Raw genomic sequence first — 21845 nt, 5'->3', positions numbered from 1 at the left:
TAAGTTAATGGTAGGCCACTTAATAGTATTGAGGTATAGAGGGATCATGGAGTCTAAGTCCATAGCTAAGTGAAAGTCGCTATATAAGTGGATACGGTGGTAAAAATGGCATATGGCTTACCAGCCTTCATTGGTTGGGGTGTTCAGTATAAGAGTACAGAAGACATGCCACAGCTATATAAAACATCAGTCACACTGCACTTGGAATATTGCATGCGGTTCTGGTCACGCCAGCATAGGAAGGATGTGGAGGCTGTAGAAAAGGTGCAGAAGATGTTTACCAGGATGCTGGCTAGATCAGAGGGCAGGAGCGGCAAGGAAAGTGTGACTCTGTCCTGAACATCAAAAGCTGAGGGGAGACCTGATAGATGTCTATAAAATTATGAGAGGCATAGGTTGGGTAGATAGTCAGCATCCTTTCCTCAGGGTAAAAATGTCAAACACCACAAGATATGTTTTTAGGGGTGGAAGTGGAAGTTTAAAGGCAACATTAAGAGCCAGTTTGATCTTAATAATGTAGAGAGGTAAGTGCTTGGAATAGGTTATTGGGGGTAATAATGGAAGTAGGTAGTTTGCTGGAGTTTGAGGTTTCCACAATTTTAAAGGAAATGGAGGGATATGGAGAACAGCAAGTATAACTTGGCATCAAGATCAACAGAACATTGTGACTGAATGTCTTACCAGTGTTATATTGTTCATGTTTGATGTAGATAGGGCCAGGTGGGGGAAGTCATGTTACAATAGATGAACCATGGGGGGGGGGGGGGGTGGAAACAGGCAGATGAAGCCACATGGGAAAATGGAGGAAGAAGGGTGGAGACAGGTAGGTGATAGGATGAAGGGAGGGATGATGGGCAGATGGAAACCAGGTAGAGGGTAGGATGGGAAAACTAAACCAAAGGGTATGAGATCCAAATAATTCATGTTAGGTATGTGGGTAACACACACACAATGCTAGAGGGGCTCAGCAGGTCAGGCAGCATCTGTGGAAATGAGTACAGTCAACGTTTCAGGCCTAGATCTTTCTCCAGCATCTGCAGATTTTCTCTTGCTTGTGTAAGGTATGTGGGTAATGGGCAGGGCAATGTGCTGGACATGGAGGCTAGTGGGTGAAAGATGAAGAGCAGAGGAACTCCATTTCTGTTGTGTCTAAGAAAAGGAGCGAGTAGGAAATAGAAGAAATTCATGTGAGGGCTCCATCTATTACAGTAAGGGAACAGCTACATTTTCAAAGGACGACTTTTCAGAAGTTCCAGAGTGGAAGGCCTCATCTTGAGAGCAAATGCAGCAGATGACAAAACATGAGGAAATGTGCAGATGCTGGAAATTCAAGCAACACACACAAATGCTGGTGGAACACAGCAGGCCAGGCAGCATCTATAGGAAGAAGCACTGCCGACGTCTTAATCTGCAAATCTACAGTTGACAAAACATGGTTTGTGAAGGCTTCTGTAAACATTCCTTCAAGAGCCAGTTCGGAGGAAGTGTAGTTGTGGTAGTAATGGGAGTCTTCGGGTTTATGGTAGATAACGTGACAAACGCTACAGAAATATTTTCTCTTCTTCACTTAACCAGATTGAGACTCGCAGTCCTCCACTTTCTTGAAATGTTTGCCTTCAATATCTGACCTAACAAACATCACCTCATAATCAAATATCTGCAAATATGCTTGTAGATGCATTTCTACTGTAACTTTGAATCACTTTAAATATTATTCTCGCTACACCACCGATAAGGGCCAGTTCATCAAAAAAAAACATTCCTTTTTCATATCTGTAAAGTTTGATGTCGACGAGAATTCAACAAACCACCATTTCCCGCTTAGGGAGACCCCCGTCACCTGCGATCACATCCAGAGCCCTTCCCCTGCTTCACTTGCGCCCCTACTTCAACATTCTCTGCCTGAACGTTACACGAAGGATCCTGCACCCCTCGCCCCGATTTGGTTGAACTTGCAGAGCTGGTATCCGCTTGTTCTCCAAGGGGGAGGGGGTGTTTCGAGTCCGACGGCAGCGTTTTCACTCACCGGGCACCGGTCGCCTTCCTCTCGCTCGGCAAAGGGTTCGTCTTTCCCGCCAAGCTCCTCCGTCACGTCACCGGCTGCGCCTGATGATCACGATAAAATACCTCATCTTGGACCGATTCTTACACTAGAACTTCTTTTGTTCTTTTTAAAAAGTGAATCGGGGGGGGGGGGGGTGGGAAGTTTTCTTTTTGTGTGGATTTTAATCTTAATGACTTGCTGCGAGCAGCCTCCCCGTCGTCACTTCCTATCGCCGCTTATGTCAGACCGAGGTGATAAAAGGGAGGGCCCGGGCCGGCGGCTCCGACGATCCGGCGGACGGTCGGTAACGTGAATTGTAAGTCCTGATCTTCTGTTGCCGTCGAGACAGCTCCCTGTTACCCAGCCGTTTGTCCGGCTCCCTCCTCCCGTCACCCCCCACCCCCGGCTCACGCCACTTTTGTTATGGCTTCTACTTTCCGGCCACTTCCTTCCCATTCATTCGGGGTCAAACTGTTCGATGAGCGTCGACAGAGTAGACACCGACAGGAGAAAATGGTGGTGGAATTAGTATAAAGGGCCTATATTATTGATCCCATTACGGCAGCCGAGGAATCTAAATTCTGGTAATGAAGTAAATCTGAAGATCGATCAGTAGAGATAAGTTTGAAGCGACTTAGATCTACTAACCGTACCTGTTCTGGCGTGTATGTGACTCCAGAATGATTGAATTAAAACGGACACATCTGAGAATGATAGCTTTACCAATAGTGTCCAGTGAGTGAATTCAGAAACAATACTAAATACACACCATTTACAGACCTCAATCACCAAACTCATTCCTCCACACGTTTCCTAACTCTCCTACCCACACCCTCAATTCGGTACTCACATAGGTCTCTTTACATTCTTCCCCTCCTATGCCACACCACTGAAGTTACCTTACTCTCTCCCCTGCACCTGCAGCCCAACCTGGTTCCTAAATTTACCTCCTTCCACACCAGCCTCATGAATCAGCCTATGAGTTTGTTAATCTGGTTACTTTCGTCCACAGCAGATCTCTTTCTCCCTTTTTCCTAATTCCACTTGCCCAGAGTAGTTTTCTTCCTCACACCGCTCCCCCCCACCATGTGCCATTGAAAGTATCCTGCACCCCTAACCTCAGAAGCTGTTTCCAACTCAATCCCTCTAGATAATTTTTTCTTCTTTTTGTAAGATTTAATGGTATTTGGTAGACTAACATAAGGTGCTTTACGACTATCTGTTGAGTTGGAGTGGAGCATAGAAACAGGAAATACAACCACTAAATTAACGATAACAGTGATATCCTAACAAACTTTCCATCTTAAACTTTGTCCCAATCGTCTCAATTTAGCAATTAGATGTTTCCTTTGCACCTCATAGGAACTTCATTCTGACAAAATACTGTATGCTGCACTGTTTCTTGACAAGTGCACTTCCTACAAATGCCTGTATCATGTATGTAAATTCTGAACAAGGAATTATTTAGCCTAGTGTGTCCAATACGTAAATGTCTAATTATAACTTCTTCCGCCTTTTTATACCCATCTCCCAGTTGAGTTCCCACCAACCGCTCAATTTTATATAAATGCCATCCTTTCGTTCCCTTATTCATCTTTATCGCCACAGTGATCGAATAGACTTTTAAATTATGGCTTTCACCTCCCCTTTGTGCAAAATTTTTGTTGATAAGTAAGAAGCCATAATGTCTGCCTTGTGATGAACTACTTGTGCCACTGATATGCAATCGTTCTTCATCTTGATCTTTTCCTGAAGCCTTAAATTAACCAGAGAGAAAGGGCAATACTATGGAGGAGCAACAGCAAAGAATACACTGAGACCATCATCCACATTAAACAACCCAAAATTTTGTGTCCATTCATTTCCCATCCACCCAAAAGTGGAAACCTTAGGAATGCAATGCTCCCAACACTCTACAAATGTTGCCGATATTGGATGACCAACTTTAAGTCTTATTACGTTGATCCAATAAACCATTGCTAACTGTAGCCTGCGTAGTTGGAAAGGTACTTCACCCATTTCTACCAGTAATGCTGAAAGTGGGATGATTTAATAGCATCCCAACATAATCTCAATGCTTGAACTTTAAGACCGCTATTGACGCTGACCCATAAGCAACACATCTATAAATCAAAGACGTCTTAATTAAAAAAATATACATTTGTTTAAGTGATATCCTACTTACACCCCAGTCACACCTAACTAAGCACCTAACCACATTAAGGGCTTCTTTCTTCACACATCTCTAGGGAATTTATTCACATGCACTTTCCATGTTAGTCTTGGGTCCATCCACATTCTAAAAATTTTATCACTGACTCTTGTTTAAGAGATTCACCATATAACTTGAGGTCAATTCTGGGTATAATATTCCTTTTAGAAAAACAAATAACGAGCCTTTGCAACAGAAAATTTAAACCCCACTGACGTCACCATTCCTCTACTTCATTAATAGCTGCCTGCATTTTCCTGACTATATAATTTATATTCCTGCCTCTTCCACACTACACTATCATCAGCATGCAATGATTTGGAAATATCTGAGCCAACATTTAAGAAAATATCATTAATCATAATATTAAAAAGGAATGGGCTACACCGTGGAGTTCTATTCTCTATCTCATACTAAAAGAATGTTATTGCAACTTAATGTGTACCTTCCTATAACATAAAATATCTTGAATCCAAATGAACATTCTCTCACCTATTCCCATCTTTTGCAGTTTGAGCAGTAACCCTTGTGTCCATAAAATATTGTAAGCGTTCTCTACATAAAAGAAAACTGCTACCGCTGATTCTTTATTAACTTTGGCCTTAAGAATATCAGACTCCAAATTTAACACCAAGTCCATGGTCATTCTCTTTTTTTGAAATCCAGTTTGGTATACAGCTAATTTCACTTACTTTCCACAAAATAAGAAAGCTTTGCTACAATCATTTGTCCCATTAGCTTACATACAGGCAAAATTGGCAAAATAGGTCTGTAACTGGAAGGGTCTGATCAATCTTTAACAGGTTTCAATATAGGGATAACAACTGCTATTTTCCAGGAAGCAAGAAGTTGCCCTTCAACCCATATTCTATGAAAGAATTTCAAAACCAACGTAAGTTTTGAATCCAATAACTGTAAACATGTTACAACAAATATCTTTCCCAAGTGATGTTAAAAGCACCATTAATGGTCCTTTTACATTCAAACAATGTAAATTCAAAATCCAAGCAGAAACTGGAACATTCTTTTTTTTCCTCAGCAATCTGAGGAATGCTTGCCAAAACTGTTTCTCTATAAGACCTCGCTTCTTTAATTAAATTGGCCAAACTGTGTACACTGACATATGGTTTTACTAATAACTCTGCTTTTTCAGAGTCAGTAACTGCAGCCTTCTCCCCACCAGACAAAACTGGTAATGCATCAAGTTTTCAAACTTTCCCCCATTTTCTGTATCATATCCCTAACTTCCCCGACCTGGGTCTGTTTCCCAATGCTACCATAATACGGTCTCTGATACATTTTCTTCGCCCTTCTCACTACTTTTCTAACTATAGTTTGAGCTCTTTTATATGTATGAAAGATGAATAGGAGTAACACTAGAAGTTTTATTCTGCACCTTCACAGCTCCTTTTCATCCATCTGTCCATCAGGGAACAGCTCCCCTTTTATTATCTCCCAGTAATCTGGGGATTGATTCCTTAGCTATTGAGTTGAATGAAGAGCACAAAGTATTATTATTCATCTCGATATCCTCCAAAACCAAATGATCCGGAAATCTACTTCCACATAAATCATCAAGTACATCCCAATTTGCCTTTTAAGATTCCATCTGGAGATATGAGAACCTTTCCTCTGATGCACATCAAAGTTTCAAAGTACATTTATTATCAAAGTATCTGTTTCGTGTGCAACCCTGAGATTCGTCCTCCCGCAGGCAGCCACAAAATAAAGAAACACCTGGAACCCATTTAAAGAAAACATCAAACGCACAACACATGAAAAGAAAGAACAAAGTGCGCAAACAGCAAATATCAGACAGAATATTAAATATCAAGCTACAGAGTCCCCGAAATGATCCAGGAGTGGCAGCCACTGGGTCAGTTCAGTTTAGCGCTATGTCAATGACTGCAGACTTCAGCCATGAAGCCAGTTCTGTGCCAAAGCAACTCATCAAATTGCTTTTTGTCAATATACACTTCCCAGTTACACATACTTGCTATATCCTTAGATACCAGCATAGGGTCTATAGCAGAAACAGTGCTATTAAATAGATTTATCCTTGTGCTCCTACTATCATTCAAGCACACCAAACACCTTCCTTCCAGAAAGTCTTCCACCAACGTTCCATTCACATTTCTGTTACTGCAATCCCACATAGCACCATGAGCATTAAAATTCCCACACCATATAATCTTATTTTTCTTGTTTTACTATTTTTTCCCCAAATTTCAACCATACTGACTCAGAAACAACTCCCAATTTCTATAACTCTATGTGCTATTCCATTTTTCACAAAGAGTAGCCACTTGTTCAATACCCATTTTCCAATCAACATAAACCTGTATCTTAAAACTTAGACAAGATTTCAACCAGATTTCCTGCACATTACATGGGGTATATTTGGTAAATCTTCAATAAATGTCTTAAATTCTTGACCATTGGCTAACAGACTTCTAGCATTCCATTGTAAGATTAGAGGAACGATTAACAGCCCTCCTATGAAGTCAAAACATTATTTACTACTCCTGTAAGGCATCATTAATAACATCTAGGGTAAAGTCTTTTATCTCTAGATGCTTTTCTCTAGCTTTTAATATATTTTATATTTTTCTGTCCTATTTACGGTTTCTGCTATACAATTTACCACATCTGCCATGAAAGTAACAAACTTCAGTGCACCAACAGTCAACCAATCCTTTGTTATATATTCAAGTACTTACATAGTCGTGAAGAAGAGTCTCGGTCTGAAACGTTGAGTGTTTACTATTTTCCATAGATGCTGCATGACCTGCTGAGTTCCTCCAACATTTTGTGTGTGTTGCTTTGGATTTCCAACATCTGAGGAATTTCTCATCTTTATGATGCACTTTACACACTGTCTTTAATCTGTCTGTATTCAGGATATTATTAGGTCCCATTGACACTGTCTTCTGTACTTTCTGCAGAATCTCTGCATATGACATACCCATTTCCACTCAAACACATTGCACCTCCATAGCTTTCTTATATATAGGACACACTGCTTAAGCAGAGCTATGTTCCCCTCCAAAGTTGCTACATTTTAGCCTAATGCCTTCACAATTGCCATAATCATGTTCTCCACCACATCTACTACACAACTTTTTACATGGCCAAACTTCTTGCATTGAAAACATCTCAGAAGGGGCAGCACATCCACTCGAACCATAATAATCTAAATTAACCATATCCAGCAACTTTTTCCATCAAATTTAATCAACACCGATAAGTTATCTGTTCTTGGTCCATCACAAAAACCTTTAGATCATTTTACCATCTGCAAATTTTCTCCCAACTAAATTGTTTTTAACTTACTCCATGGATACATTTAGAGGCACTCCAGAGATAACTGTCAAAGCCACTGTTGTTCAATATGTATCCTTGGCATTCCTTCCTCCCACAGCTTTTAATTGCAAAATTTCCTCACATTGCTTACTGTCTTTGCAAAATACTAAGATTGTCCCATCTCTTAAAGGTTTTGAGACCACAATATCTCCTAATACTTTTTTCAGATCCTTAGTTTGGATTAATATCAGAAACAGGTCCACATTCAAAACTCAACAAGCCTTAAACTATTCTTTCCTTCTTTTATTTAAATCCTGACTATTGCCTTTGTTACTAAGTGATAAACCACTACAATCCTCAATCAGCCACTTATTTTTCAGTTTCCCAGAAACAAGCCATTCGCCTTTTTCCATACAACTCCTGTCACCCAATACCACCTCCTGTTGGCTACCTCCATCTTCTCTGTTGCTTCCTGCATCTTCTTACCACTCTCCCCCCTTCCTGCCTGAGAGCAACTCCCAACAGCAGGCTCAGTCCTCTGCTCCGACCCCAATCATTCAACCAAGCCTCGTGCATGTTGCTGGCTGCAGGCAGGAAGAGCATTCCTCCAGAAAGCTCCTTGCATCCTAATTAAATTATTTTCCAGTTCATCCATTTTAAATTGTGGGCAATTTAGCAAGCTTTAATTTGAAGCTCCCATTTTAACAAGTAAGCCACTCATTTCTCCCACCAGCTTGTCCCTTTTCTCATCCAATCCCTCCTCTTTCCTTGGGAATGTACTCTCCCTATCATAATTACAATTGGTTCATGACCTCTGCTCCATTTTGCTACTCAGTACAGGTTTCCCCCGCTATCCGAAGGGAGAGCGTTCCTATGAAACTGTTTGTAAGCTGAACTGTTGTAAAGCGAAGAAGCAATTACCATTAATTTATATGGGAAAAATTTTTGAACATTCCCAGACCCAAAAAATAACCTACCAAATCATACCAAATAACACATAAAACCTAAAATAACATGAACATATAGTAAAAGCAGGAATGATATGATAAATATACAGCTTATATAAAATAGAAATATCGTATGTACGGTGTAGTTTCACTTATCAAAATCAGGAAGACTGCGAGCCAAAATTGATGCAGAGAGAAAAAGTCGGCACGTACACGCATGCGCACACAACTGCCCGCACAAGGCTTCACGGTCATGGTAGTCTTTCTCGGGGTAACACACTTATAAAGCAGGCGTCTTTTTTTTTGTAAAAGCGAAAATCCTCTTTGGTTAACGAAAACAGGTACTAATGTAGATCTATCATAACAGCGAGCTGTCGTAAAGCGAACGTTCAAAAAACAGGGGCCACCTGTACATCAGTCAGTATACACAGGGAATAAATATCCATCATCTTTTTGGGTGGGGAATTACAAAAGCTTATAACTCCATAAGTAAAGAAATTTTTTCACTCAAGAAGCCGAGCTGTAAGGAAAGTAATGAAGAGTGAAGTCAGCCAGAGTGATAGCAATAAGGAACTTGATAGTAGGGCTGTCTGAGAGGGGAGGATAAGCAGAAAGTGGTTGTGGTCCAGTTACATAAACAGGAGCGGGGAGGAGGTCCTGCAAGATGATTTTAGGATGTGAGGTAGAAAGTTAAAACGCAGGACTTGCAGGGCTGTAATCTCAAGATTACTGTCCATGCCGTGTGTTAGTGAAGAGAATAATAGATACATAGTACAATTCAATATATGGCTAAGGAGCTTGTGCAGGAAGGAGGGCAACACACACAAAATGTTGGAGAAACTCTGAGTATAGTCAACATTTTGGGCCAAAACCCTTTGGCAGGACAAAGGCTTCCAAGGGGTATCAACCCAAAACATCGAAGGTACTCTTTTCCTAGATGCTTCCTGGCCTGCTGAGTTCCTCCAGCATTTTGTGTGTGTTGTTCAGATTTCCAGCATCTGTAGATTTTCTCTTGTTTGTGGTAGGAAGAAGGGCTTCAGTTTTATGAATCATTGGGCTCTCTTCCAGGACAGGTGGAATCTCTATAAACAAGATGGTTTGCTACTGAACAGGAGAGGAACCAATATCCTTGCCAGGAGTTTTGCTTGTGCTACCTGGGAAGGTTTAAGCTGGACTCGCAGTGAGATGGGAACCACAACCGCAGGGCAGCAGGTGGTAGAGTTGAGGGCAAGAAAGATGGTATTACAAATAAGGTGTATTACAAATAAGAGTAAAAGCAATGGCCAGACAAGTAAACATAGTGGGATTGAATGGCTGAAAAGTGTTTATTTCAACACTAGGGGTATTATGGATAAGGAAAATGAACTTAGAATCTGGATTGGTACATGGAATTACAATGGTGGTGAGGTGAGGAGCAACTTTTTTTATGCAGAGAGCGGTAGGTGCCTGGACTGGTTTACCAACAATAGTAATGGAATTATTATATTTTGTGGAGTTTAAGAGGCTTTTAGATAGATACATGAATATGAAGGGAATGGAGGGATGGAGGGTTATGGATGAAGACATCTATTATAAATTGGCATCAAAATTGGCACAATATAAAAGGGTAAATGTTCCTTAATTTAAAAATATCCAGACCGGAAACTTCTTAACATTTATGTTGTTAGGAATAAACAGAATTTGATATTCTGGATAGGTGGTTTTTACACAGAGAGTGGTGAGTGTGTGGAATGGGCTGCCAGCAACTATGATGGAGTTGGTTACAATAGGGTCTTTTAAGAGACTCCTGGATAGGTACATAGAGCTTAGAAAAATAGAGGTCTATGGGTAACCTGAGGTAACTTCTAAAGTAAGTACATGTTTGGCACAGCATTGTGGACTGAAGGGCGTGTATTGTGCTGTAGGTTTTCTACGTTTCTATGTGATATACCTTTTCCAATCCGGGTCAGTATTGATAAATACAGGTCAGATAAGTAAGCCAAGTTTCTCCTGTTACTGATATCAAGCGATTAAATCTTATTGAAACTTATTTTTGCAGTACCTCTATGTAATACTTCAAAATATACTTGTTTATTTTTGGTTTTTATTTAGTGATACAGCACAGAACAAGCACCAGCTATTTAACCTTTGTCTACTCACAGGACAATTTACAGTGACCAATTAACCTACTGACCAGTGTGTCTTTTGGAATGCAGGAGGAAACCGGAGCCCCGGAAGAAACCCACACACTCTCAGGAAGTATGTATATACTTCTTACAGACAGCGTTGGAATTGAACTCTAATGCCCCAAGCTCTAATACAGTAGTGCTAGAAAGTTTGTGAACGCTAGAATTGTCCCCATTTCTGCATGTGACCTAAAATGTGATCAAATCCTTCATGCAAGTCCTAAAGAGAACCTTTTTAAATAAATAACACAAAAATCATACAGTTCTTGTTCATTTATTTATTGAGAAAATTATCTAATATTACATGTATTTGTTGGAAAACGTATGTGAACTTTTTTTTTTCAGTAACAGGTATTGACCCCCTTGTACAGCAATAACTTCAACCAATCATTTCCAGTAATTGTTGATCAGTCTTGCCCATCGGCTTGGAGGAATTTTAGGCCATTCCTTTTTACAAAACTGCTTGAACTCTGGGATGCTGGTGGGCTTCCTTGCATGAGCTGCTTGCTTCACGTCCTTTAACAACATTTCTATTGGAATAAGGTCGGGACTTTGACTCAGCTGTTCCAAAACACGAATTTTCTTCTTTCTAAACCATTCTCTTGTTGATTTACTCTTGTCTTTCGGATCATTGTTGCATTGTCCAACTTCTATTAAGCTTCAGGTTATGAACTGCTACCCTGACATTCTCCTGTAAAAGGTCTTGGATACGATTTTGAATTCATTAATCCCTCAACAATTACAAGCTGTCCAGGCCCTGAGGCAGCAAAGCAGCTCCAAAACTTGCTTCACAGTTGGGATGAGGTTTTGGTGTTGGTGTGCAGTGTCCTTTTTCCTCCAAACATATCAATGTGCATTTCTACCAAAAAGTTCAACTTTTGTCTCATCTGCCCACAGAATATTGTCCCAGAAGCATTGTAGAACGTCCAAGTGGTCTTTTGCAAATGTGAGATGTGCAGCAATTTTTTTTTTGGAGAACAGCGGTTTCCTCTGTGGAGTCCTTCTAGGAACACTGTTCTTGTTCAGTGATTTTCTTATAGTGCACATGAACAGAGACCTTAGCAATTTGTAGAGATTTCTGCAGGTCTTTTGCTATTACCCTTAGGTTCTTTTTCACCTCTTTCAGCATTACACATTGTGCTGTTGGTATGATCTTTGCAGGATGCCCACTCCTAGGGAGAATAGCAACAGTAGAGTACTGTATTTCCTCCATGTGTAAGCAACGTCTCTTACTGCGGACTGATGAACAGTCAGGTCTTTAGAAATGCTTTTGCAGCCTTTTCCAATTTCATGCATCTCTACAGTTCTTCTAAGGTCCTCTGAAAGTTGTTTCGATCAAGGCATGGTGCACAGAAACACATCTTTCTTGAGACAAGCAGGCTCTGTCAGTAACCTGAATTTGTGTGTCTTTATTATAGGGCAGGCTACCCCTACAACCCACATGCAATCTCATCTCATTGATTGAACACCTGACTCCAAATAGCTTTTGTAAAAGGCATTACTCCAGAAGTTCACATAATTCTTCCAACAAATATGTATAGTATTTGATCATTTTTTTCAATAAATAAATGAACAAGTATAATTTTTTGTGTTATTTATTTAATTGGGTTCTCTTTATCTAATTTTAGGACTTGTGCAAAGATCTGATTACATTTTAGATCATATTTATGCAGAAATGGAAAAAATTCTACGGAGTTCACAAACTTTCTAGCACCAACCACTGTAGCTATGCTACTGTGGTGCCTACACATGACGTGAGATTAACCTAGCCTTTTCTTAGTGTAAAAAGGCTCTAGCATGATTTTTGCTTCCGAGTCTTACTCCATCTTTGCAACAATCTCTGCTGACTGTACTGAAGAGAGTACTGCATTGTTGGAGGTGCTGACTTTCTTTGTGTCAAGCCCTAGTCTGCACTTGCATGATAATGTAAATGGTCTATTATCACTATTTTGAAAATGTTTTTGGACTATGGTAATAATCTTGTGATGTGATAGTGACAAATCATCTTTGAGCAAGTACTCTGTCAGATTGTTATCTTATTTTCTGTGAGAGCCTGTAGTTCCAAAAGTGGCTACAATATTTCCTATCTTTTGCTTCTAAATTTCATTAGCTGTAGACTATTTCATGGACACAGAGTTATAAAAGATGACATTGAAATGCAACATTTTAATGTAATCACAAAAATACAACTGCAGATGTTGTGGATCAAAGAATACATACACAACGCTGGAAGAACTCAGCAGGTCAGGCAGCATCCGTGAGAAAAGAGTACTCTTTTCTCACTGATGCTGCCTGACCTGCTGAGTTTTTCCAGCATTGTGTACGTAACATTTTAATATTTTTGCAGTGGTAATGATGGACAAACCATTCACCCATTCTCATTTGTTCATCCCCTTTATGTCAGTCTACTCTCTATATATACAGTACCTGTGAAGCCTTGTAGTAACAAATCTGTAATTAGTACTTTCTGCTTAAATATTAGGTTTTATAAATTGTAGTTTTAACTTTTTAATTCAACTTGCATAGTTTCAACTGTCTTTTTCTTAGCAGTGAAGTGCTCCTTCCCTAAATTGACCAGGACCACCTCATGTAGTGGGTATGAATGTTTCAGCCTGCTCTGATGTTAATTTTTCAAAGGGCAATGTCAAAGGCATAGTGTGGGTTAGTGCCTCTAAATATTATTTTTCATTTTATTTGCACAATTTGTCTTTTTTTGCACATTGCTATATGTCAGTCTTTGTTCATGTATAGCTTTCATAAAATTCTATTGTATTTCTTTTTACCCTTGTAAAGAAGGACTGCAAAAAATAAATCTCAAGGCAATTACATATACATACATTGATAGTAAGTTTACTTTGAGCTTTGTTTAATCATAACCCAAGTTTAAAAGTAAAAGGTATATTTTATCATCAGCCTTTTAGATGGTAGACTTTTTTTAAAGTAAAAATCATCACATAACCTTGAACCAGATGGACAGACGTAACAGTATATTGCTTTGTGCACATTTAAATCAACACCTGGCACCCATGATGAATGAACAGGTTGGTGTGAATTTATAGTTGAAGTATTCTTAGTCTGCCCATAAAATTCTTTCTCTTCTCTAAGATTGATATCCTATTAGTTTTATAACAAATTTACTGTTTGTTACTTCCTTAGGAATACAGTTGCTCTTGTTTTTGTTTCATTTTATTGATTACTGTTCAAGATGATTGCAGCAATTTATGAAGTTGCGCTATACCACCTTCCTTGAGGAGTTAGATATGGACAATAAATGTTGCCACTAAGATCCTCTTTCCACAAACAGATGAATAAAAGTTTAGAAGTAGAACATTTTTTAGTCAACAATTGCTGATTTGCACTGAGACTTATAATCCTGACTGGTACTTTAGCGCAGTACTAAGCTAACAATGTATCATTTAATGTTACATCCTTTCCTCAAGACTCTGGAATAGAACAAGAATCATCCCATAATGAAACTAGTTCTTGTATAGCATCTTAACCCTGAATGTTAATTTGCGGGTTGAATTGATGGTAAGAAAAGCATATGTTAGCATTCATTTCGAGGGGACTAGAATATAAAAACAAGGATGTAATGCCGAGTGTTTCTAAGGCATTTCTTGGAATATTGTAAGCAGTGATGTGTGCCCTTATCTACGAAAGGATGTGCTGACACTGGAGAGGGTCCAGAGGAAGTTCACAAGTCAGGGTTACGTATGAGCTCTGGACCTGTACTCGCTGGGGTTTAGAAAAATGGGGAGGTGAAATATCATTGAGACCGATAAAATATTGAAAGGCCTAGACTGAGGCTACGTCAACACTACACCGGATAAATCCATAACCGAAGCTTTTTCTCTTCGTTTTTACCCTCCATCCACACTAAAACAGCGATTTCATCCCCCCCAAAACCGGAGCTTTTCAGAAACGGTTACCAGGGTATGTAATTTTGAAAACGCCACTTGGGCAGATCAGTGTGGTCGGGGTAACTGGAGAAATCTGAAAATGCTGTCAGATGGCAGCGCACTATTTCATTGTTTTCTTGAAGACAACCTGACAATTTCAGAACAGACAGCAACGAGACTGAAGTCAGAAGAGTTAGAAATGTACTTACCAAATACTTCGATCCATAACTTACTGAATAAATAAGTATACTCACTTTGCCTTGTTTTCTGTCCTTGCTCATATGAAGGTGGTTTACCTATTCATGCAAGTACTTCTCTGACAATAGATTTGTAACAGCCTAATGTAACATTGTATGGATATACAAGATAATACTGATGCAGACATGTTTTACACATTTAACAAGATGCTTTATTAATGCAACATAGTCAGTTTTTCAATGTTCGTCATCAGCCGGGTCATACCATCCGTGAACTCCCTGTCGGTTCCCTCAATATGCTTCAGTATTTGTTTTTTTTACTTTTAGGTTCTCCTGCGTGAGAGCCAACATCTGCCCGTTGTTTAAGTTTCTCTAGTCTGTAATTGAACAAACACATACCATCTTTCACAGCGAGATTCGACATCAAACATGTCGCTTGTTTTCGGTAAATGTGTCCTGGAGGAGGAGGAGATTCACCGAAATCATTTCAATGTGGACAGAGATATTTTTAAAAACACATGGTGTGGACGCCTATCGTTTTTATGTGAAATCGACGTTTTCAAAATTATCTGGTCTAGTGTAGATGTAGCCTGAGTGGATGTGGAGAGAATTTTTTTTATAGTGGGTGAGTCTATGACCAGAGGGCATAGCTTTAGAATGGAATGATATCCCTATGGAACAGAAATAATTTCTTTAGCCAGAGAGTGATGAATCTGTGGAATTCATTGCCACAGGTGGCTGTGGAGGCCAAGTTATTGGGTAAATTTAAAGTAGAGGTTTATAGGTTCTTAATTTGAAAGGGTGTCAAGGGTTAAGGGCAGAAGAATGGGGATGGGAGAGATAAGAAATCAAATGATGGCAGACGATGGTTCGACCGACCAAATTCTCTTCCTATGTCCTAATGCAGAAAAGTACCCTGGGTTCCTTAAGTGATTTGGCCATATTGGCAGAATGAGTCCGTTACAAGTTGAATCTGTGGTAAAGAAGGAAAATTCAATGTTTGCATTTATTTCAAGGAGAGTAGAATATAAAAACAAGGATATTGCTGAGCCTTTATAAAACATTAGTCAGGCTGCACTTGGAGTATTCTCAACAGTTTTGGTCTCCATTTCTCAGAAAGGATGTGTTGTCATTAGAGAGAGTCCAGAGGAGGTTCACAAGGATGATTCCAGGAATGAAGGGGTTGACATATGAGGAGCATTTGGCAGCTTTGGGCCTGTACTTACTGAAATTAAGAAGAATGCAGGGGGGTCTCATTTGAAACCTACCGAATGTTGAAAGGACTAGATAAGGTGGATGTAGAAAGGATGTTTTTTTATGCTGGCGATATTCTGAACTACAGGGCACAGCCTCAAAATTGAGGGACAACAGAGGTGAGGACTTTTTTTATCCAGAGAGTAGTGAATCTGTGGAATGTTCTGCCACAGACTTTGGTGGAAGCCAAGTCCATGGATATATTTAAGGCGGAAGTTCATCGTTTCCTGATTGGTCAAAGGATATGGTGAGAAGGCAGGTGTATGGGGTTGAGTGGGATCCGGGATCGGCCATGATGGAATGGCAGCGCAGACTCGATGGGCTGAATGGCTTCTTCTCTTGTGTCTTATGGTCTAATGCAGATTAAAAACTTGAATCTTAGAGAATAAGCAGTCTTGGGAAAGAATTTCAAAACAATGGCTTTATCAGCTGAATGTTTGCAGCAGGGGAGGGGTGGAGGAAACACCAGATTTTCAGAGTCCTTGAGCCTGGGAAGGGTGAGATGTTACCCTAGATATATAATTGAATATGCAATCATCTGGCCAGAAGTTCGTGCTTCTGTGTGAATAAAGCTGATGGAAAAGAACATTTCAGTCTTTCAGAAATATCTCTTTAAAATTAAAGCTCTCATTTTCTCTTTTATGCAGATTTTATCTTTTGAAGATGCATGGTGAATTGTCTGTGCAGCCATTGGATGAAATAGTCCCATTGAGATTTACCAAATCCTAGATCGTATATTTTGCCATTGAGTTTGCTGTAATACTGATGTCCTGAATGAATCCAGCTATCTGAAAGTTAGTGAAAGCAATGTCACATCAAACAGGAGCAGCAGCTCATAATTTGGATGTAAAACCCAAGGATGGCCAGGGAAAAAATATTGATCGTAGGGACGGTTATGCTTGGAGTGGCAAGAAACGTTCACGCACTTCCAAGGTAGATTCTACTTCAGATGGTGAGGTTGGGGATGTTGCTGGCATATTGTCGATAACTCCGAGAAGGGAGAAGAAATGGAGTTCTGAGTTGGATCTTGAAGATTCATGTTCTCGCAAGCTTTCTAGTCGATCACTGAAGCAAAAGATACAAGATGCAGTTGCTCAGTGTTTTCCTCTTAAAGCAAATAATCATAAAAACTCTGTAGCTTTAATTTCAAAAAGTAAAATCCACATTAATGATCTAGTCAATAATTGTACATTTCCAGCTGGAATGGAGCTGGCTGAAAAATGGGACTTAATTAATTGGCACACAATTCCATTAACTCAAAACTGTGACATTTGGGAAGGCTCAGCAGTGGGATTTGATGAAGAAGAGCCAGGAGGAGGATGCAGAATGAGTGTTGAACTAGAGGTGAATCCATCAGATACACAGATTCACAACCTGGAAGTGATTTCTCGGATTAATGCATTACATGGACAGGACTCTGAGGTGGAGTCTGGAATAACTGAATTAGCAGGTGACAGTGGTATTACATTTCCGTCAAATGATTCAGACTCTGACGAGGAGATGATGGCTCTTTTCACAGATGCTGAAAGTCAGGCAAATACCAAGTTGGATTTTGAGAATAAGTGCAATTGGCTAACACCCTTTCATAAATGCCAGACTCAGTTCGGCTTCACCTACTGCTTAGTCCCAGATCTATTTCGGATCAGTAATAATCCATGTTACTGGGGTGTGATGGATAGATACGGAGCTGAGGCTCTGTTAGAAGGTAAACCAGAAGGTACATACTTGCTCAGGGACTCTGCTCAAGAGGATTATCTCTTCTCTGTCAGCTTCAGACGTTACAGCCGCTCTCTTCATGCTAGAATTGAACAGTGGAATCATAACTTCAGTTTTGATGCCCATGATCCCTGTGTTTTTCATGCACCAAGTGTAACTGGGCTCTTAGAACATTACAGCGACCCAAACTCTTGTATGTTCTTTGAGCCACTGTTGTCTCTTCCACTAAACAGGACTTTTCCATTTTCACTTCAGCATCTTTGCAGAGCTGTTATTTGTAGCCACACAACCTATGATGGTATTGGTGCACTTCCTGTACCACCATCAATGAAAACCTACCTGAAGGAGTATCACTATAAACAAAAAATAAAAGTACTTAAGATAAGTACACAACAATGGCATAGTGGATTGAAAGGAAACCAGTGAAGGTTACAAGGAAGATTAAGAAGGATCTCCAGGAGCTTCCTCCACCATTAAAAAAAAACTTGAACCAGTTTTAAATAGGAGATTACTGGTAATAATTTTCTCCCATCAGAAATTTTGTTTGAAGACTGTTAACTTCTATTCTTTATTCATGTACTTGTTATTTTTTCCATCTCAACAATACAATGAAACATAATGTACCTTGTCTGACCTGACAAATCATTTGTGCTTATCTTCTACAGTCCATGACATTGTGGCATTCTAGTATCATGTTGGAATGCAGTTTCATGACAATGACTTTATTTCTGAAGCCACAACCATCACGCTAAAGTGTACTTTTAGAAATTCATGAAAATGTTGGCATGTGTATCAATTTTATTTGCACTTTAAAAGATGTTCATATGTCTAATTTTCTAAGTTATCTGATGCTTTAAGTATGTGACATACACTATTGCAATGTAATTTTTAAATTAATTTTGAGTAAAACCTCTGACAGAAATATTGTTCTTATGTTTTGTATTGAATTATGCAACTTATAAGTCAGATATTAGTATATCCAACATTGACAAGTATCCATCTTTATGTTGTAATCCGCAAACAGTCCAACAAATGGTTAGGGAAGCAACTTTCTAAATGTGAAGGATTAGAGGATACTTGACAAGTACACCCTTCAATTTTTTAGACATTCAGCCAGAGCTCCAGAAGATGACAGTAACCATGGCATCACCTAACTTTAAAGTTTTTATATATATATATAGTGACAGCACTTGCCATTTCACTTTGTAGATCGCGTTTTATTTTTTCAAAATATTGTGCTAAAATATACTTATATCTGGCCCCATTTTTTTTGGATCACTTTGCCTTACTCATTGGCACACATGCATTAAAGACCATAAGATATGTAGGAGTGGAATTAGGCCATTTCATCATGGCTGATCCATTTTCTCTCTCTTGCCTTTTCCACATATCCTTTCATGCCCTAACCAATCAAGGATCTATCAACCTCTGCCTTAAGTATATATCAAGATTTGGCCTCCACAGCCACCTGATGCAATTAATTCCACAGTTTCACCATTCTCTGGCTAAAGAAATTTCTCCTCATCTTTGTTCTAAAAAGACACCCCTCTATTCTGAGGCTGTGTCCCCTAGTCCGTGACACTCCCACCATAGGAAACTTCCTCTCCACATCCAGTCCATCAACGCCTTTCAACATTTGATAGGTTTCAATGAGTTCCCCCTCATTCTTCTGAATTCTAGTGAATGCAGGCCCAGAGCCATCAAACGCTATTCATGTGACAAGCCATTCAATCATGAAATCATTTTTGTGAACCTCCTTTGAACCGTCTTCAGTGTCATCACATCCTTTCTAAGATAAGGGACCCAAAACAGCTCACAATGCTCCAAGTGAGGCCTCACCAGTGCTTTATAAAGTCTCAATATTACATCCTTGCTTTTATATTCCAGACCTCTTGAAATGAATGCCAACATTGCATTTGCTTTCCTTGCCACCAACTCAACCTGCAAATTAATTTTTCGGGAATCCTGCACAAGGTCTCCCAAGTCCCTTTGCACGTCTGATTTTTGAATGTAGTAAATAATCTGCCCTTTTATTTCTTCTACCAAAGTGCATGACCATACACTTCCCAACACTGTATTCCATCTGCCACTTCTTTGCCCATTCTCCTAATCTGCCTAAATGGCAGATTGTCCATACTGATGTCTTTGCCCAACGACATCAATCCCTTTTGCCTGCATTATGTCTGTATCCCATTCTTTGCCTATTCAAGTGCTTATTTAAATGTCTCTTAAACATGGTGTTTATCATAGAGCTGAGAAGCACAGAAACAAACCCTTTGGCCCACTACATCCATGCCTACCTTTTTGTATTCTCATTTTTATTAGTTCCCCTGGCAGTAACTTCCAAGTATCAATTATTCAGTCTAAAAAGGTTTGCCTCAAATTCCATCGTAACCCCTTTCCTCTCACCTAAACCTAAACTCACCTAGTTCTACCATGGAAAAAACAAGATTCTGATGATTTACTGTATTTATCCCTCTTGTATACCTCTATCAGGTCATCTTCAGCCACCTTTACTTGCTTGAGAACATTATTGTTAATGATTGATTCTTGGGTGAATTGCCATTCAGGTTAAAATATATAGTCACTTCAATTTCATTCGCTGCTGTGCACCCTCCTGAAAGGAGTCTGAGAAGAAAGGACAAACTTCTCCAGTGCAAATTTCATTGGCCCTGCGTTTGTACCGGATAGGGAGGGATAGAGGCTGCATTCAGACCAGTGATTCCTTGCAATTTGTTTTCTTGCACTTCAGTAGCTTTTTCACAACACTCGCTAACTTTTTCTTCTTCTAGGATTTTTTTATTATTAAAGAATTTTATATTTTGTAGTGTTGTCACTGTTGTTGTAAAGCAAATATGATACTCAGTTGCATAAACCAAGCATCTACAAATATAGACCTTAATAATTAGTTTTGGTAATTGACTGAGCATACAACATACACAGCACAGGAACAGGCCCTGTGATGCTGTGCTGAATTAATTTATGAGCCTAATTAAAACAATTCCTTCTGGCTGCTTGTAAGGTAGCCAGGACACCCATGATATTCAAACACCACCCACCCACTAACAGCTGCAGCAGACCTGCCTGCAGGGATATTGCTCCCCCTGGAGTTCAGGTTTAACCTGTAATTTTTGTACAGGTTATATCTTCCCCAGAAGAGATCCCCAATGATCCAGAAATCTGAAACCCTGCCCCCTGCACTAATTCCTCAGACAGCAATCCAGAGATTACTACTGTACTCTGCAGGCCCTGCTCTTCAGCTTTCTACTTTACTCCCTATATTCTCTCTTCAGGACCTCATCCCTTTTCTTACCTAGGTCCCTGGTAGCAATGTGTACCATGGCTTACCATTGCTCACCCTCCTCCTTTAGAATGCTGTGGACCCGATCCAAGACATCCTTGACCCTGGCACCTGGGAGGCAACCTACCTCATGTCAACAGAATCTCTTGCCTACTTAAAATCTAGATTCACCTATCACTAATGCACCTCCTCTTTTCCTCCTCTTCCCTTCTAAGCCACAGAGCCAGACTCAGTGCGAGACCCAGTCACTATAGCTTTCCCCAGTAGGTCATCCCTTGCCCCCCCCCCCACAAAAGTATCCAAAGTACTGTACTTATTATTGAGGGGAGTGGCCACAGGGGTACTCTGCATTGGCTGCATAATCCCTCTCCCTCTCCAGACGGTCACCCAGCTACCTGACTCCTGCAACTTAGGAGTGACTACCTCCCTGTTCCTGTCTACCTCCTTCTCATTCTCCTGTTTGAGCTGAAAGTTATTGAGCTGCAGCTCCAGTTTCTTAATATGGTCTCAAAGGAGCTGCAGCTCAATGCACCTCTTGCATGTGTAGCTATCAGGGAAAGCAGAGGTCTCCCAGAGTCCCTAAATCTCTCACAAAGGACTGATCACTAATCCTTCGACCCATTCTCACTGCACTGGCTATGTACCAACAAAGAAAGATGCAAGCTTACCTTGACCTTCATCCTTTCTCATCAAAACCTAATCCTGATCACTCTTAATGTCCACTCTCACAATGCCCCTCTCCTTACACCTCGTGTCTTTTATTGCCCTGTGCTGAGATCGTTATGATTGCAACCCACAGAAAAGTCT

The 21845-nt window shown here is 39.9% G+C and overlaps 2 protein-coding genes across 5 annotated transcripts in view; one reads left to right on the top strand and one right to left on the bottom strand.

Moving 5' to 3' along the window:
* Nucleotides 1-2157, bottom strand: part of wdhd1 (WD repeat and HMG-box DNA binding protein 1) — a 78306-nt gene extending 76149 nt beyond the window's left edge. For both annotated transcript variants that reach the window (XM_059957607.1, XM_059957615.1), the window contains exon 1: nucleotides 2027-2157. The gene's annotated coding sequence lies outside the window, so the exon portion shown is untranslated. The remainder of the gene's footprint in view (nucleotides 1-2026) is intronic.
* Nucleotides 2158-2204: 47 nt separating this feature from the next.
* On the top strand, nucleotides 2205-21331 carry LOC132385505 (suppressor of cytokine signaling 4-like). Of its 3 annotated transcripts, none has more exons than XM_059957646.1 (3): nucleotides 2218-2360; nucleotides 10702-10744; nucleotides 16669-21331. In XM_059957646.1, the coding sequence occupies exon 3, from the start codon at nucleotides 16829-16831 to the stop codon at nucleotides 18161-18163; it is 1335 nt and encodes a 444-aa protein (XP_059813629.1). In that variant the 5' UTR covers nucleotides 2218-2360; nucleotides 10702-10744; nucleotides 16669-16828; the 3' UTR covers nucleotides 18164-21331. The 3 variants fall into 3 exon arrangements, with proteins under 3 accessions (XP_059813611.1, XP_059813629.1, XP_059813621.1); XM_059957638.1 differs by having other exon boundaries at nucleotides 10648-10744; XM_059957628.1 differs by lacking the exon at nucleotides 10702-10744 and having other exon boundaries at nucleotides 2205-2360.
* Nucleotides 21332-21845: the final 514 nt, after the last annotated feature.

Source organism: Hypanus sabinus, chromosome 2, assembly GCF_030144855.1.
Source record: "Hypanus sabinus isolate sHypSab1 chromosome 2, sHypSab1.hap1, whole genome shotgun sequence".
NCBI lineage: Eukaryota > Metazoa > Chordata > Chondrichthyes > Myliobatiformes > Dasyatidae > Hypanus > Hypanus sabinus.
The sequence above is the reverse complement of the archived record's forward strand: the minus strand, read 5'-3'. Positions and strand labels throughout refer to the sequence as shown.

What these genes read in the sequence shown, in the direction of transcription:
- LOC132385505 (XM_059957628.1), top strand. Translation starts at nt 16,829, where the DNA reads ATGTCACATCAAACAGGAGCAGCAGCTCATAATTTGGATGTAAAACCC.